This window comes from Toxoplasma gondii, chromosome XI, assembly GCF_000006565.2.
Source record: "Toxoplasma gondii ME49 chromosome XI, whole genome shotgun sequence".
In the NCBI taxonomy this organism is placed as follows: Eukaryota; Apicomplexa; class Conoidasida; order Eucoccidiorida; family Sarcocystidae; genus Toxoplasma; species Toxoplasma gondii.
The window spans coordinates 1,812,527-1,829,416 of NC_031479.1; the positions used below are offsets into that span (position 1 = coordinate 1,812,527).

General features: G+C 51.1%; 2 protein-coding genes across 2 annotated transcripts; one reads left to right on the forward strand and one right to left on the reverse strand.

Moving 5' to 3' along the window:
• Nucleotides 1-535: 535 nt before the first annotated feature.
• Nucleotides 536-4,217, forward strand: TGME49_311110 (Ubiquitin-fold modifier 1 precursor family protein, putative). Its single transcript, XM_002364314.2, has 4 exons — nt 536-745; nt 1,868-2,013; nt 2,294-2,408; nt 3,046-4,217. The coding sequence occupies exons 2-4, from the start codon at nt 2,000-2,002 to the stop codon at nt 3,190-3,192; spliced, it is 276 nt and encodes a 91-aa protein (XP_002364355.1). The 5' UTR covers nt 536-745; nt 1,868-1,999; the 3' UTR covers nt 3,193-4,217.
• TGME49_311140 (hypothetical protein) lies at nt 3,846-16,697 on the reverse strand. Its single transcript, XM_018782656.1, has 12 exons — nt 14,966-16,697; nt 14,523-14,581; nt 12,909-14,187; nt 11,677-12,302; nt 10,069-11,373; nt 8,955-9,629; nt 7,784-8,067; nt 7,236-7,328; nt 6,746-7,005; nt 5,843-6,081; nt 5,013-5,233; nt 3,846-4,619 (listed from the first exon to the last, which is right to left on the reverse strand). The coding sequence occupies exons 1-12, from the start codon at nt 15,243-15,245 to the stop codon at nt 4,520-4,522; spliced, it is 5,421 nt and encodes a 1,806-aa protein (XP_018635537.1). The 5' UTR covers nt 15,246-16,697; the 3' UTR covers nt 3,846-4,519.
• Nucleotides 16,698-16,890: the final 193 nt, after the last annotated feature.

Here is a 16,890-nt window from a genome sequence, read left to right on the forward strand (position 1 = left end):
GGCAGGACTACAGCTCTTGGCTGTCTGTATCTCATGAATGGCGCTATGCGCAGTGTGCTACGTTGTAGAAAATGGCGACGGAAGTCTCTGGGAAAAATGAGAGTCTCACCTAGACGCCAGGAGGAGACTGTGAACGGCGTCTGTGTACAATGCAGGGGAAATGACTTCATGGTGATTTCCGAGGAAAAACCAACCATGGTGTTGACAGAAACCGCGTCAACGCCGAAAGATTCCATCAACTGACTAAGTGGTATTTTGATAGTCGAAAGATGCCAAAAAGTGTAGAGGTTTGCCATTTGAGAATGGGCTGTACCAAGCTGATTGCTTCATTCAAGGACAACGAGTAAAAACAGCGCGGTAGAACACGCTTGCAGTTAAACTCGAAGACAACCTAACCGTGGTGTGTAACTGCCGTTATATTTGCAAAGCTCTCCTTTACGAGACTTCAGACGCATGCAAGCCCAGCTGGGCTAAGCGACAGACTTTCCCTTGCGTTTCTGCCACCTTTCCAGTGCTCTTTTCTGGCCTCTTTTTCGTCGTAAGATACTTTCAGCTGATGTTTCAGGAAAGGTGACCGTTCTCCGAGACACGCGTCTCTACCATCTTTCGACTTTACTCAGAAACCTCTCGCGCACGTCGTGAAGAAACGGAACTCGCCTTTCAGCCCTAAAACAACGAAATACTTTCCAAGAGCCCTCTTCTTTTCGAAGCGGCGATCTCAACGCGCATTGCCCCTTCCGTTTTGGTACGCCGAGAAGGAAAGCAGCGTGTTTCTGACTTTCTGCTGGAGCCCGCTTCTCCGTGTTCGCGGCACACACACAGGGAGACATGCCTGTCCGAACCTCGAGTTCTGTGTTTTTAGGAACTGCAGTTCCTGCCGCGTAGTCTTTTCTGTTTCTGGCACTCACAGAGTTTTTCTTTCCTGTATGTCACCGGAGAAATGCACAACTTTCGGTGTCTAGGACTGCTTCGTTTTCGTGCCGTAGTTGGCAAACTGGGGAAAGCGAGGTAAACGGTGACTAGTAGCGTGATCGTTGACGACTCACTTTTTTATCAGTCCTGGAAGGTGTGAAAAAAAGAAATGCGCGTGTTTGCGAGTTCTGAGTACTCGTCTCTCGCGGCCGCGATCATGAGCTTCTTGCCAGTGAGCCATCGAGAATGTCCGCGATTGTTTAAACTGGCCGTGTCTGAATCTCAGTTCATCCTGTGGTTTCCGTTTCGCACGCACACTGGCTTCTGAACTCCAATCCATTACACGCATCTCTCTAGCGCGTAGATATACTGCAGAAACAAGTTGCATTTGCTAGCGAAGCCATCGAGTTAGAGAAGCAGCAGCAGGACGGAAACCTAGGACGATTCAGGCGGCAACGACTTCTTTGTGTGTGCTCGCGGATCGGAAGAACATTTTGAATCTTTTTGAAATCGTGTTTTCCAGGACCATTGTGCAGCTTCCAGTTGATTGGAGCTCAAACGTTTGCGCTCCTCGCACGTCTTTTCTCTGACCTACTCAGGGCCATGCATGTCTCTTTCTTGACGTTTCACTCTGACTTGTACATTCCGTGACAGTGTCCCTGTCAACGCCAACATCGACGAGCCTTGCGAGCGCGCGATATTTCCAACGTGACTCTGCTACCGTCTATCCATCTACATCCATCTATCCCTTTCTCTCTCTACAAATGTATATATATATATATATATATATATATATAGGCTTATACGCAGGTTTGGAAATGCATGCATATTATGGATGCTTGCGTGTGTTGTAGTTTTGAGTCGCCTTTTTCTATCGAATCTACGAGTGTGGCGCAGCTAGCAGAAGCGTCGGAGACCTATCGTCTTCATGTTTTTCTCCGGCTGCGTGCTTCAGGTTTCAGAGCATTCTCTACAAGCTGCACTGCCTCTCCGGGTCCGCTGTGAACGCTTCGCTTGTCCGACGGAAGGAAATCACTTTGAAAGGTTTGCTTCAGTCTTCTCGATTTGCCTTCTTACGCCAGACAACATGGCAGACAAGGCGTAAGCGTCTCTGCTTCCATCCGAGAAAAATACTGTCCCTCGCAAGCAGTCGCTGCTGCCCGCTTGGACTTTCCGTAGAAGCAGATGTGCGTGGACCTCTCGGAATCTTCGACGCGGTGTGACGAGGACTGGGGACTCCAAGCGCCGTTTTCGTCGCTCCGCAACTCCATCTGTGTGCAGCTTAGGAGACTCATGAAGCCTTGCAGTTTCTCCCTGCGACTTCTGCTTCCGCGTTCGCTTCATTTGTGACGCCATTCGTCTTCTCGCTCTCTATCTTCAGGGGAAAAGTCTCGTTTAAAATCACCCTCGCCTCGGACTCCAAGCAGCCTTTCAAGGTGCTCTCCGTCCCCGATGCCACACCGTTCTCTGCAGTCATCAAATTCGCCGCAGAAGAGGTCGGTCGATTTCCGTCGCAAACGAACTCCTGAACATCGAGTAACTCTGCATGCACTTCTCGGCCAAACCACACAGAACTGTGCGCTTGCATTCACAAATCTTTCCACACATGCCTCTCTCCATCCGCACTACATGTATATATATTTATATATATTCATATTATACATATATAGATTATATATATATATATATATACTATATATATATATATATTATATGGATGTATAGGTATATACATACGTATATATATATATATATATATATATATATGAGTGTGTGATTGACTATTGAGTTCGGTCCGCGTTCAGGTCGTAAATCAGACGTCAAATTTTAAAAGAGACGCACATGCAGACCAGGAGGCGTACTGCCTGGGCCCAGAGACCTGGCTGGCTGTGCTGAGAGAACTTCAGGAAGTTTCTGCGTGTCGCGCCTCAAATCTTGCCACGAAAACTCGCCGTTCTCGTATGATCCATTCTGGAGCTCATTGGTCTCACCTCTCAACGTGACTTCTTCTCTATTTTCCTTTCTCGCGTTCTTCTGCCTCCTTCTTTCCCCCTTCTTTTTCTTCTTCTTCTTCTTCTCTTTCCTCTTCCGTTTTCGCTGACAGCTGTTCCGGTCTGCTCTGCTTCCGTGCAGTTTAAAGTGAGCGCGGCGACTTGTGCGTGCATCACGAATGACGGCGTCGGCATTAACCCTCAGCAGGCGGCTGGAGTTATTTTTCTCAAGCACGGCGGCGACTTGAAGCTGATTCCTCGCGACCGTGTCGGCGCTTCTCTCCCTTGAAAATCCCCTCGGATGACAGCGACGCACCTGAGAGTGCAACCAGTCTACAAACTGGACCCCTCAGGCGCTTCTCCCTTGTGTCTCGCGTGACTGGAAAGCCTCTGCTTCTCTGTGTCTCCCTTCTCGCTGTTCTCTCAGCTGCGGCTAGTGTTCTCCAGTCTCCTCGCCTTCTTAAACGCAGGCAGGCTCTCTTTGGCATGCATGCAGACAGCAGGGAAGTCGACGGCGCGTTCTCTACCGTTTCACTTTCATTTGCCTTTCTGGATCGGTTTTGTGGTGAGACGCGACGCAACGTCTTTGCGTTCGCACTAAGCTTTTGTGGGTGATCGCTCTCAATTTGAATGCACTGCCTTCTTCTCGACACACCACCGCTGGCTACATACAACTCGCGTCCTGGATCGTTCACAGAATCCTTCGACGCAGAGGCTGTCCACCTCTGACATTTTGCGACTCTCCAAGGGTACACGTATTTACACGGACAGCACGCGTCTTCTTTGCCCGTAGGAATGAGACATAGAACTAGACCAACATCATGCAGACAGCGTCCAGAAGAGACCAGAAACGACACAGAAAAAGGAGAAATGCAGCGATTCTACATATTTAGATCCATAAAAGTACATATATATATGCATGAATATATGTAGATATGCATATATATATATACATATATGTATAGGATAGGAGTACGTGGACGCGTTTTTCCAGGGAGGGAAGCAGCTACAGGAGAGAAGAAGGAAGCAAAGAAGCGAGAGTGAATGTGGCGAGTATGGGGAAAAGAGGAAGCTCAGAAGATGCTGAGGAAAAAGTCGTGCAGTGTGTTGGAATTTCAGGACCTCGCCTGACTCCACCGGATTCCGACAACGGAAAACGAGTTCTTTTCAGCGTTTCGGCACTTTGGATTTTCACTCTTTCTTCGCTGCTTCACTCATCTGTTAGGCGACGCGACTGGCGCGGCTGTCGAAAGTGTGACGAGACAAAAGAAAATCGACTCAGCTCGTCAAAAATCCACCCTTCACGAATTCCACATTCCAAGAAGAACCGCTCCGTCGCGGACGCGTTTGTTGAGTGTGTATACACCCGGTCGTCTCGGCCTCTTCACATGCGTGAGGGTCCATACACTTCGTGGAGGCAAGGCTCAAAAGGGCCGCCGAAATTCGTTTTTTGAGCCTAAGATTTGGACCTCCCTCACAACGAGCACCTGTTTGTTTTTCGCTCGGTGTCGCCGGCAAACTGGGTGCATCGCTCGCCTCGTCTGCGACCTACGAAAGGTCTCTCCTAGCTGTTTGTACACTCGGAGTCTCCCCGGATCCGCAGCGTTCTTGGTTTCTCAACTGCGGGACTCCCCAGCTCGCAGACAGTCGAGGACGAAAGCCACTTGAGCTTTGCCGCCCCCAGCGTCCTCTGCATTCAACGCCGCAATCACAGCCCTGGACGCACACCCACGACACACAATTTGTTCTTTCTCGAAACCGCATTCAAAAGTATACAAATATATCATATATACAACATATACCCACACATATACTTGTATATACATGTAAAAATAAATATATGTAAGTAAACATATATATATATATATACATATATATATATATATATATACATATATATATATATATATATATATAGTTGGGGATGCACACGGAATGGCAATATATATTTCCAGAAATTCAGAAGAAAGGGTAGGATCTTTTCTCTCTACCATCGCGATGTCGATTGACTCCCAGAAGTGTATGTACACTGCGCGCGATTCTCTGTTCACGCATGGAGGTGCAAGCTTGACTTTTCACAGGTCCTCTCGACTTCTTTCCAGGTCTTACTCTCCCGTCGACCAGACAACGTGGAGCGCGTGCTGAACAAAGGCTTCTTCGGCCTTCTTGGTGTCGCCATCGCTTTCCGCTTGTGAGTTGGATCTCTCCTGGAGCCTCTTCTCAGTCTCTTTCGTCGGCTTCTGTGGGCATTCTCTCCACGAGGAACTGCGTCCAGCGGCAGTGAAGCGCGATAGCAACGCGAGGCAAGCGCAGACCGATCGACGAGGCTCCTGACAGAGAACAGGAGAGAAAGAGACACTGTGCGGTCGAGTCGATCAAAGACGCGGGGAAGCGCCCAAGTCTCTGCAAATCGAGGTCAACACATCAAGAAACTGCAGCCGCTCGAAAGACAAGCACAACCGAACCACTCCTCCCCAAAAAGGTCTGCCGACACTGTGGAGCGTTCAAGACACCAAATGTCAATTGACAGCAACGCCGAAACAAAATACTCTTTAAAAACGAGAATATTCATAAAACTGAATGTGCTTGTATACATACATAAATATATAAAACAAATATAAATATAAAGGCCCTTCTTGTCCGTCTGTTTCTCTTTCTCCACACACACATATATATACATATATATATATATATACATATACATATATATATATATATATATATATGTATATCTAGAGGTGTCAGCGTATGAAATGGAAAGGGGGAAGTTGGGGCTACGCAAAAAGACAGTGGAGAAAAAAAATGGGGAAGGAGCACAAGGCGAGAGCACAGAGAAAGAGATGAAGCATGCGTTAACGACGAGAAGACGCACAAAGCGAGTCAGAATTCAGGCGGAAGATAACCAGCGAATCGCGCGCAATTCGAGAGTCCGCACACACCTGCATGATTTCTTCGACTACCGCGACGAAGACTTCGAACGAGAAGCGCCTCCAGAGAGGGCAAACCGTTGCGTTCCTCGCACTGCCATTCTCGCTGTTTCCCTTCCCTGGAAACGCTCTGCTCTCTCCGTCGTGTTTTCTCCCTAGCGTCCTCTCTTCTTCTATCTCTTCTGCTGCTGCCTCTCCTCGTGGTTCTTCCTTCGCTTTCGCAGGAGAGGCGGAGGCAGAGTCCTGGATCTCTGAGAGAAGTCGGCGTTCACACAGAGATCCCAAAACACGCACGGAGCTCGCGGAAACGCAAGACTGTCTCAAGGTCGAAACTTCCCGCGCTCTTGGGAGGAGGCCCAGACCTCGAATTCGGCCGTCGACTTGGTTTCCAAAAAAGCAATTCTCCCACCCTCCGACAACGCAGTCGATCATCTCAGCCTACGACTGGTTCTGCCTGCTTTGAAACTGCTGCGAAAAAACCAGTACCTATCTTTCACATATATATATATATATATACATATACAGAGGTACAGGGAAATATACGCTCACATCTATATTTTTGCATACACGTGCTTCTAGATATGAACATATGGGGTATATATACATACGTAAAACATCAAGGAATAGCGTAACACTGTAGACATATATTTACATATACACAGAAGCATGTCTACACGAACAGATACATAGATCTCGTCAGATACATAGAACAGCCACTTGTGTGCAGAGCGGCTGCGTAGCCGTATGTTGATGAACACGATCGCCTCGGGTCGGTTCCTGCGAGTCTCGGCGCTTTTTCTTGGCTTCAGAGCTGAGTGTGCAAAGGCGCAAGAACGGCGAGCGGAGCAGTGGGGCGAGTAACGAGAAAAAACGCGACGACAGAATCAAAGAGACGCACGAGCAAACGAAACTCACCGCAGGGGGTCTGCCCTTGACACTCGCAAGCAGCCTCTCCAGCGTCTTCAGCCAGTCTGGCAGGCCGGCGAGAGGCGTCTCTCGCAGCGACGAAAGACGTAGGTGAAGAAGGAAAAGAAAGAGACGAGGAGCTAGAGGAAGATGTGAAAGATGAAGACGTTCCCCCAAGAGGCGGCAGACTCAGAGGGAAAGCGTTGAGAAGGCGAGCCGAGGAGGCGAGGAAGGAGAGCTCTCGGAGAAGAACAACAAGAGGCTCGATTCTGAAGGAGAAGAAGACAAAGTCGAAAGTCGGAAAGTCTCCGCCAGCGAGGAAACAAAAGGACGGAGGACCGAGAGGGAGAAACAGCTACAGCAGAAAAGGTGGAGGAGGCAAAGTGACAGAAGGCACTGGGAAGAAGAGCTTTCCAGCCTCAGGGATTTGAATCGCCGGACACAAACTGGAAAAAAACGACCAAGCCTTTTGCGAAAACGTATTTCGATAAAAACGAACCTCGCCGTGTAGGACTGCGAGAGGAAGTCGAGAAGACCATGCGAGAGACTGGCGAGGCCTCTGCCCCACTTGACTGTCGCGACACTGGCGAATCTGAAGCAATGGCAGACGCACGCAGCTTCCGGATGGTTTTCATGAGTATTCCAGAGAAACTGAAGCTCTTGCAAAGGCAACTGTATCGACATTCGCGCTGCCCTTCCACCTCGCTCCGCAGACGCCCTTTCTTCTCGCGTCCAAAACGAGGGGGGCATCCGAAACGGTCTCTCCGGCGTCTCTTCCTGCTCGAAGCAAGAGTCATCGCACCTGCGACAGAGCTCCAGAGAGACTGTAGACTCAGACGTCAGCCGCGGACGACTTCTTCAGTTGCTGGCGCGAACACTGCCACTGTGTTCTCTCGTGCTCTACAAGATCGCGCAAAGCCTGTCGCTCATGCGGGTCGAGAGCGATGCAACCACCCCAAAACAGCCTTTCCCCGCGCCCATGTCAAGGTTGATTCGAAGAAGATCTGCGACTCTCGACTGTCCTCTCTGTGGGCCTCCTTCACTTACACAAACAGGCAGAAGAAGAGAAACCAGGCGGGAAGGAAACCGTCTGAAAACGTATCTGTCTCTGCGTTTTCAGTTCTCGTCGCGGCGGCCTCGCCTCCAGCGCGTCTAGACGAAGCGCCGGGAGAAAGCTGTGTGGAGCGCGAGTCTGCAGTCGGTTTCGCGCCCTGGAGGTCGCTCTCCCTTTCCAGTTCTCTCACCCTCTCGCTGGACAGCAACGAAGCGAAAGCCGGCGAGAGGAAGGAGGCGAAAAATGTCGCGAAACGAACGGGGTCGGCGCTGGTCACCTGGCGCAAGAAAAACGAGCACAAATCGGTTGAATCAGTTGCGGTGGACCGAGAAAACGCATGAATCTGCAGATGAAAACATCTGTCACTACACGTACACAGCGATCTACATAACCAAGATTTCTATGGCGAGAGAAATACAGTATCCCACATAACCATATACATATATATATATATATAAACGTATGTATGATTGTATGTAGGGATGTGGAGAAGATGCGATGTGCCGTTGGAGTGTGCATCCACCTCAGTTTGTGTCTGAAATGGCGAGGGAGTATGTTTGTGCTGATTTTTCAACTTCCTCGCGGCCTGCACTCTTTTTCCTTTTTTCCGTACACGACATCCGGCAACCTGAGCGCGCAAAAACGTGGAAAGGAAATCGTCTACACAGACTCGTTCCTACGCGCTCGTTCCTGTTTCACTGTTTCGATGCTGCCAAGCTCTCTGCATACGGAGTCCCTGCAGAGAGGCGAAGCGACGTTTCTGCGACTCTGCATGCGATCGGCAGAGGAAGACCGTCTTTCTGGAACTCCTTAAGGAGGTTCCCTTTTTGCGGAGACGACTTGCTTCTTCTGTCCGTGGAAAAATCGCTCAGCGTTAGGCGAGGAGGTTTCTTTCATCAGGAGAGGAGATGTTTTTACCCTAAGTTCTGAGAGAATGCAGTCTCAAGAACTCAGTGACACCAGAGCTTCGCGACGCCATACGAAAATCTGTTGTCGCAAAACGCGAGCATGTCCTGCGTCCCCGACCATGTCTTCAAAAACAAACGATCTCTGGAAACTGCAGGCGGCCGTCCGGAGCAGATCCATGAAACTGCGGACTGGAGAACTCCGCACAGTGCCGCGGCTCCCGGCTCCGGCCGCGCATGCAAGGAGGCGAGCGCTTACTTGGGCCTCAGTGAAGTCGAGGAGAAAGAGATGCCAAAAAAGGAGACATTTTTCTTGTGGACGCAAGAGGTCCAGCGAAGCCGAGAGCAGCAAGCGCCGCCGCTGCTGAGACAAAAGCAGTCGAAGAGCCACGACCGCTGGAGCTGCAGCTGGACCCCAAAGAGAAGAAGAAGAACAAGAGGAAGAAGAAGAACAAGAGGAAGAAGAAGAACAAGAGGAAGAAGAAGACGCGGAGCAGGAGGAAGAAGAAGACGCGGAGCAGGAGGAAGAAGGAGACGCGGAGCAGGAGGAAGAAGGAGACGCGGAGCAGGAGGAAGAAGGAGACGCGGAGCAGGAGGAAGAAGGAGACGCGGAGAAGGAGGAAGAAGAAGACGCGGAGCAGGAGGAAGAAGAAGACGCGGAGCAGGAGGAAGAAGAAGACGCGGAGAAGGAGGAAGAAGAAGACGCGGAGCAGGAGGAAGAAGAAGACGCGGAGCAGGAGGAAGAAGAAGACGCGGAGAAGGAGGAAGAAGGAGACTGGGAGCAGGAGGAAGAGAGACGTCCGTTTTTTCCAATCTCAAGGTGAAGAGAGGCGAGAGTTGCCTGCACCGCGAGGGCGCGCTGGAGGACGCCCGCCACCTGGCGCATGCGGCGCTTCAAGTCGCGGTGGTGCCTCGCCAGACTCAGGTGGAAGCTCTGCAGGACGTTACAGACACCAAAGAAAAAAGGGAACAGAATCTGGAAGTTCGAACATGAAAAAACCATGCGATAGCAACGGCGGCGCAGTGTGATTGGTGTGCCCATTGGCTCTGTGGATGTCACGGAGACGGACAAGTTGAACTCTCTCGAAAACGACAAGACAGCAGATATGTGAAGCTGAAAAAAATGCACGACCACAAATAAATAAATACATAAATAAATACACACACACACATATATATATAAATATATATCTAGACATGTACTACATATAACAGTATATATTTAAATATGTATTTACAACTGTTTTTTCCATATCAACGCAGTCGCATGGCTGCTCGTTTGACCCAGCAAGTTGGGTGGCCGTTTCGAGATCGACTGAGACGCGTCTTGCTCTCCATGTTCTTTCGTTCTCCGCGCGAGTTCCCCCGCTTACCGTCGCGTTCGCCTGCAGAGCTTCTGCGAGAGAATCGACGAACGCGCGGACCGCCTCCTGCGCGGCGCTCTCTTTCCGGTCCGCGTTGCTCCGCTGCTTCCTCCCAAGTGACTCTGTCTTCTTCCCACTCAACTGCCTCGCGCGCGAGCCGCGGTCGCCGGCCGTCGACGCCGCAAATGAAGAAACCGAACTCTCTGCACACAGAGAAGAAGGAGAAACCGGAGACAGAGGAGACACGGGAGACAGGGGAGATGCGGAGCAGCGATCTGTGACAGGCGGTTGTTGCCGCAGTTGAGAGACAGGGAAGCGCGACGCTTTCGTGTGAGCGAGGAGAAGGATTTCGGCTTGTCGTCGCCACGAGACTGGGCCTGGAGACGAGAGAGTTCGGTCTGCCTTTTTCGTCTCTTTTGTGGGGAGTTTTCCTTCGCTCTCTGCGTAGCCTTCTCGCCCAGAGAGACGCGCGAAAATCTTTTCCTGCAGAGGCCTCGACCGCGGCCGGCGTCCCTCAAAGTCTTCAGCCGCCGCCGTCACCGTCTGAAGAAGCCGCAAAGCGAAGACGCGAAGCAGCGTCACGTCGTCCGCCAGTGCAGGCAGCAGCGAGGGAGAACAGAAAACGACTTCCGACATGAACGGAGAAGCAGAAGAGCGAGAAGAAGGAGAGGAAGAAGCACAGAGAGAAGAAGGTGAGGGAGGACGAGAGGAAGAGGAAGGAAATGAAGTAAATTTGAGGACGTCCGCCGCTGCGCCAACGCATGCAATGGCATACCGGTGGAGATACGCCGGTGGGGAATTCGCCGAAAGACGCGACCCCAGAGACGACGCAGAGAGAGACTCTTGCCAAGGTCTCAGGGCGTTTAACTGATGAAGAAGAAACCGAGGGAAAAGGCAGGCGTCCTCCGAACAGAGAAAAGAAGACGATCCGAAACACGTGACCGAAGTTCCAGAAGCACAGTGAGGAGAAGACGAAAAAGCAGAAGAGGAAGAAAAGAGGGAAGAAGAGGGGGAAGAAGAAGAGGAAGAAGAGGAAGAAGAAGAAGAGGGGGAAGAAGCAGAGGGGGAAGAAGCAGAGAAAGAAGAAGGAGACGAGGAAGAAGAAGAGGAAGAAGAGGAAGAAGAAGAGGAAAAAGAGGAAAAAGAAGAGGAAGAAGCAGAGGAAGAAGCAGAGGGGGAAGAAGAGTCGAGACGGCACTCTTCGGAAGAGGAACGGGAGAGAGAAGAAAGCGAAGACGCAGAGATTCGAAGCAAAGTCGAGAGGCGCTGCAGAAGAGCGACTGAGGTCGCGGAGAAGGTACGCCGAGACGGCGGCTGCACGACAAGCAAAGACTCAAGAGAAAGGCAGTGGCTCTGAATGGGGGAACGCAGCTGCGGGCGCAGTCGAAACCGTCACAGAGAGAGGTTCAGGGACGGCAAGGCGTGAGGGCCGAGAAACGAGAGAAAAGGAGCGAACGAGAGCGCTAGAAGATGAGAAAGAAGAAGAGGAGGAGCTACAAAGAAGACGAGAGCGAGAGCGACAGACAGACGCAAGAGGTGAGGAGACATGCGGCTTTTGAAAACTCTCTAGGGTCTCGCAAACTGCTATGTTTCATGGACACTGTTCTCGGAGCTCACCTGAACAGGCGGAAGAGGCAGAACTCCACACTGCTGGACGAAGAGCGGATCAAACCAGAGTGTCGCGTTCCATGCGGTTTCACTTTTTTCATCGTCGTCATCTTCTCGGGGGCCTTCTTCTGCATCTCGGATGCCCTGCTCTCGTTCAGCGTGCGAGTCGCTCGCCTGTCGAGTTCGCCTGTCTCCTCTGATCTTTCTGCTACGTTTCTCTTCTCTCTCCAAGAGCTCACTGAGCAAATCTATCTGTCGCCTGGACCTCTCCAAAATGCGGAGCAGTGTCGTGATAACACGGTCTTGTTTTCCCTCTTGTTCTTCCTCTCGGTCTCTCTCTTCTTCTCCCTTCTGTTCACTCTCTTGTTCTGCTTCCCTCTCCTTTTCTTCTTCTCGCTCTTGTTCACCCTTCGTGGCTTCAGCTGTACGGCAATGCTTGTGTTTCGCGGTTCTTCTCCCCCTGTTTTCTGACGAAGAGAGAAAAGAGCTTCTCGGCTGCAAGACTTGTCGCGAATCCGCCTCTGGGGGTCGGGAGAGGAAGCGCTCCACGGCGGCGACGAGGCCGGCGTCGACGCGCTGCATCTCGAGAAGAAGAAGGAGAAAGTGGAGGACGAAGCGACACGCAAAGGCAATCCCTGAGGAGAGAAAAGGAAAAAGAGGAAAGAGAAACTGCAGGTGGAATAACGCCGCGAACAGAGAAAAAGAAGACGCCGCAGCGCCCATCCACCACACCAGCGAGCGAGAAAACGCAGACAACGTCAGTGCCCCACAGCATCTACCCACGGTAAATGCGACACACAAACATTCAGGTCCTCGCTGTTGCGGTTTGTCTTCGAAAGCCATGAACAGTGACACCATATACATTTATACACAGTACAAAATATAGAAATGTAGTCTCAGAATATGCAGATATATACATACACACTTATATATATATATATATATATGTATATTGGAGGGACTAGGTAAATGGGTTGATGGAGAAACAGGTAGGCAGAGAGATACACAGATAGATACGTAGCGACGCATACAGGAACAGACAAAGAAACATATATATATATATATATATATAAAAGAAATATATATATATATATATATATATGTATATATGAAGATGGATGCGCGTATAAAGGTGTTTGTGTGTGTATTTCTGTCACGATTGCGTTGAGAATGTGAATGACGTTGCTTGCGCGATGCGCATACGAAGAAAAGAGAAAATCACGTTCATGTGTCAGGTGTACCTTCCACATGCTCCTGGTTGTCTTCCGTGCGCGCGTCTCCGGGAGCCTTCTGCATGTTCACTGGATTCTTTCGAGAGAGGAGAAAAACTCGAAGTTCCTTCCTCAGCGCACAAATCGCGCTTCCAGCTTCGCCCCCCTGGAGTGCCAGCAGCTCGTCTACGTTGACCCCAGAGACTTGCCATGCCTCTGCGAGAGATTCCTCGAAAAAAAATTCTTCCCCTCGGCCTCTTTCACAAGAACGCTTTTCTTCTTCGCCCACACTCAGGAACAAGTCGTCGCACCTCCCTTCGTTACCCAGTGCTTCGTCTCGGAAAAAAGTCTCTTCCAATCCTTCCTTCTGTCTGTGCAACTCTCCTTCTTCTCTCTCTTCTCTCTCTCCTGCTCTCTCTTCTTCTCCATCTCGTTCTCCTTCTCGGTCGTCTTCTTGCTCTTCTTCTTGTTCTTCTTCTTGTTCTTCTTCTTGTTCTTCTTCTTTCGAGGGCGACCACGACGCGAGCTGGTGCTCGCGGCGGTCTGCCAGTTGCAGCAGGCGCCGAGCTGGCCAGAAGCTGCGGTGGTCTTCTTCGAATATAAGCCGGTCCATTCGGGCGCCTTGGAGCATTTCGTCGACGGCGAGGCAGGCGTGCAGTAGACAGCGGCAGAAAGCTCGGAGCAGCGGCAGTCTGTGGAGAAGCAGGAGGGAGGCGTCTTCGGACGCGCTGTCTTCTCGCGCTCTCTCTTCCGTCTTCACCTCTCTTTTCCTCTGTGGGGAGTCTGTCTCCTCGGAGCTCTCTGGACTCGCGGCCTTCTGCGTGCGCCTGCCTTTTGTCTCCCAGGCGTCACGGACGACTCTGCGAAGAGGCTGATGGAAGCAGACACACTGGAGGACCGTCTGAGGGAAATGTCTCCCTTCGGTCAAAGTGGGCAAGAGAAGCCGCAGCAGACGATTCATCACGAACGCCATTTCTCCGTCTGACACGTTCCCCTTCACTAGACGCATCTGAAACGCCAGCCTCTCTCGCATTCCAGGCTGCGACGACGAAACGAAAGAACAAGCGGAAGCCGAAGAACAAGAGGGAGAGGAAGAACAAGAGCGAGAGGACGAAGAAGAGGGAGAGGAAGAAGAGCGAGAGGAAGAAGAAGAGGGAGAGGAAGAAGAAGAGGGAGAGGAAAAAAAGGGAGAAGTGAAAGCTGAGACAGAAGCAGTGGAGGAAGAAACGTGATCGAGCTTCTGTTGTCCGAGAGCAAAGGTGCCGAGATTGTATCCAACGTCCATGGGGGGCTCACCGACCTCGACAGCCTGAAAAGGAAGGTCCACGATGGCAGTCTCTTGTGTGAGTCTTTCTTCTGTTCTTTATTCGTTGAAAGGTGAATTGTTTTTTTCAGTCAGCAGAGAAAGCGTCTCTAAATTGCCCACGAAAGACAAATTCGCAATCTTGTTCCACATGTGTAAGACTGTGGTTCATAGGAGTCGGAAGCAAAGCCTAGGCTGCTTGCATGAAAGGCGACTTGCCGCTGCGGAACAAAGCTGCTTTACTTATACAAAGGAGCAACTGCGCTCGTGCGAAAACTGCGGAGGAAGAAGGCAGTGAAGTAGCTTTTGAACACAGACGCTCTCTTTGCTTTGAAACGGACCTGCATCGCGACTTCCGCCTGGAAGTCTGCGCCGTGAACCGCCCACCCCGGCGGCGCATCTGTCGAGAGGAAGGAAAAAACATTCGCTGGAGATGGAAATGCGAACAACACAATTAAAAGCGTCTAACCAAGTGCGAAGGAGGTTGACAGACCTTGAAACAAACACCGCCGTAGGCAAACGTAGAAACAACTTGCGGCAAGCGTTCGATACCACACGGATGAAGCGAGTGAGGAAAATAAGTAAATTGGGGGAAAACGACTTCCGAACAACCAATACAGATTGGTACAAAGAAGTTACCATATCATCCGTACACAGCCAGCATTAAGAACAGCCATCAGATACGTAGGATCCTCCAAGTAGCCAAGGTACCAAATAGGGTATTGGAGAAAGGAGGACGAAAAACGACGCGGCACTGTCTCGACCGCCACGAAGCTCGACTTACTTCTCGTCAAGGAACGACGAAGAACAGCTGTGAGGTCGACGAAGCCTTCGTCATCTACCTCCGGGAGGCAGAGGACCCGCCAGATCTCTCGCCGCCGTTTCTCCTCCAGCCAATCATCGAGTTCGCTTCCTTCAGGTTCTGCGCTTTCTTCACCTGCGCGACTCACTTCCAAATCTGCTTCTTCACCTAAGCGACTCGCTTCCAAATCTGCTTCTTCGCCTGCGTCAGCCGCCAGGCCTGGACGCGTACGCGCCGCCGGCTTCCACGGCGCACGTTCCATCCCTCTTCGGTGTACGTCCAGCTCCTTCTGTTCCTTCTCGTTTCCGTCTCTCTCTCTCTTCGTCGCTCTCTGGCCCTTGTTCTTCTCTCTCTCTCTCCTCGTCGCTCTCTGGCTCTTGTTCTTCTCTCTCTCTCTCTCTTCGTCGGTATCAGGGTCTTGTTCTTCCCTCTCTCGCTCTTTTCGTCGCTCTCTGGCCCTTGTTCTTCTCTCTTGCTCTCTCTTCGTCGCTCTCTGGCTCTTGTTCTTCTCTCTCTCTCTCTCTCTTCGTCGGTCTCAGGGTCTTGTTCTTCTCTCTCTCTCTCTCTTCGTCGCTCTCTGGGTCTTGTTCTTCTCTCTCTCTCTTCGTCGCTCTCTGGCTCTTGTTCTTCTCTCTCTCTCTCTCTTCGTCGCTCTCTGGGTCTTGTTCTTCTCTCTCTCTCTCTTCGTCGCTCTCTGGCTCTTGTTCTTCTCTCTCTCTCTCTTCGTCGCTCTCTGGCTCTTGTTCTTCTCTCTATCTCTCTTCGTCGCTCTCTGGCTCTTGTTCTTCTCTCTCTCTGGCGCTCTCTGACGCTTGTTCTTCTCTCTCTCTGGCGCTCTGACTTCGCCGTCTGTCTCGCTGTGTGCGAGAAGAAACTTCGCTCAGAACAAACTCCACTCTCCGCTTCTCAGAAACAACCACGAGGGCGACAAACGCTTTCGCGCCCAGAGGACGAGAAAGGTTCTCTCGGCGCTGCGACGCAGCTTTCCTCCGTCTGCTTCCCTTGCCTGGAGCCTCCTGACGCAGGAAGAGGATGCGGAGGAGAGCGCGAACAAAGCGAGGAGGGAACGACTGAAAAACGCGACGAAAATGTGAGGAACGAGAGGAAACCAGAAACGCAGGGAGGAAGGCAGTAGAGAAAAGCGGAGAGAAGCAGCGGAAAGAGAGATGAGGAGAGAGAGAAGAGGAAGAACAAGATGAAAACGGTGAGCGACGGCACACCGTGAAAAAGAGAGAATACACGGAGAGTGACAAGAAGGAAAACAAAGTGGAGAGAAAGAACAGACGAGAAACGGGAAGGTACAGGAGAGCCAAAAGCGGCTACACGAAAGGCGAGGATCTGCAGAAAAAGCAGAGAGGGACTCGGTTGGGGGTTGCAGCGGAGAGGTAAAAACCGCTACGCAGTGAAGTTCCTTCGTCTGCAGAATGTCTAGATTGAACAGAGGCGAAGACCGATTCTCGAGGCTGGAGAAACCAGGAGCCCCAGGCGAAGAAAGCGCCAAAGAAAGTGTGAACGAAGAAGAGGGAACAGCTGCGAAGACACCCCAGTTGCCGAGCCGCGTTGCCCTTACAAGGGTGGAAACCGGGTGTACAGACACCGGAGAAGAACGAAAACGCGGTTTCCGGCGCCGGAAGACGGCGTCTCCGCTTTTGGCCAGCTGCATGCAGCTACGAGAAAAGGAATGGACCTTCTTGGGACAGGTGGAGACGAAGAGCGTTTTCTCAGAAGAAAAGTTTCTGAAGAGTGGGCATTCGAAAAAAGGCGCGAAAGGAGATCTCCAGACGAGTTGTTTTTCTCTCGAGAGTCTCCGTCTTGCCAGGTCGCGAACTGCATGCAATGCAAGCATTCGGTCAATTGCGCTGAAGCGCCATGAATTCGTTTCGTTTTTTCGACCTCCTCTGCTCCGC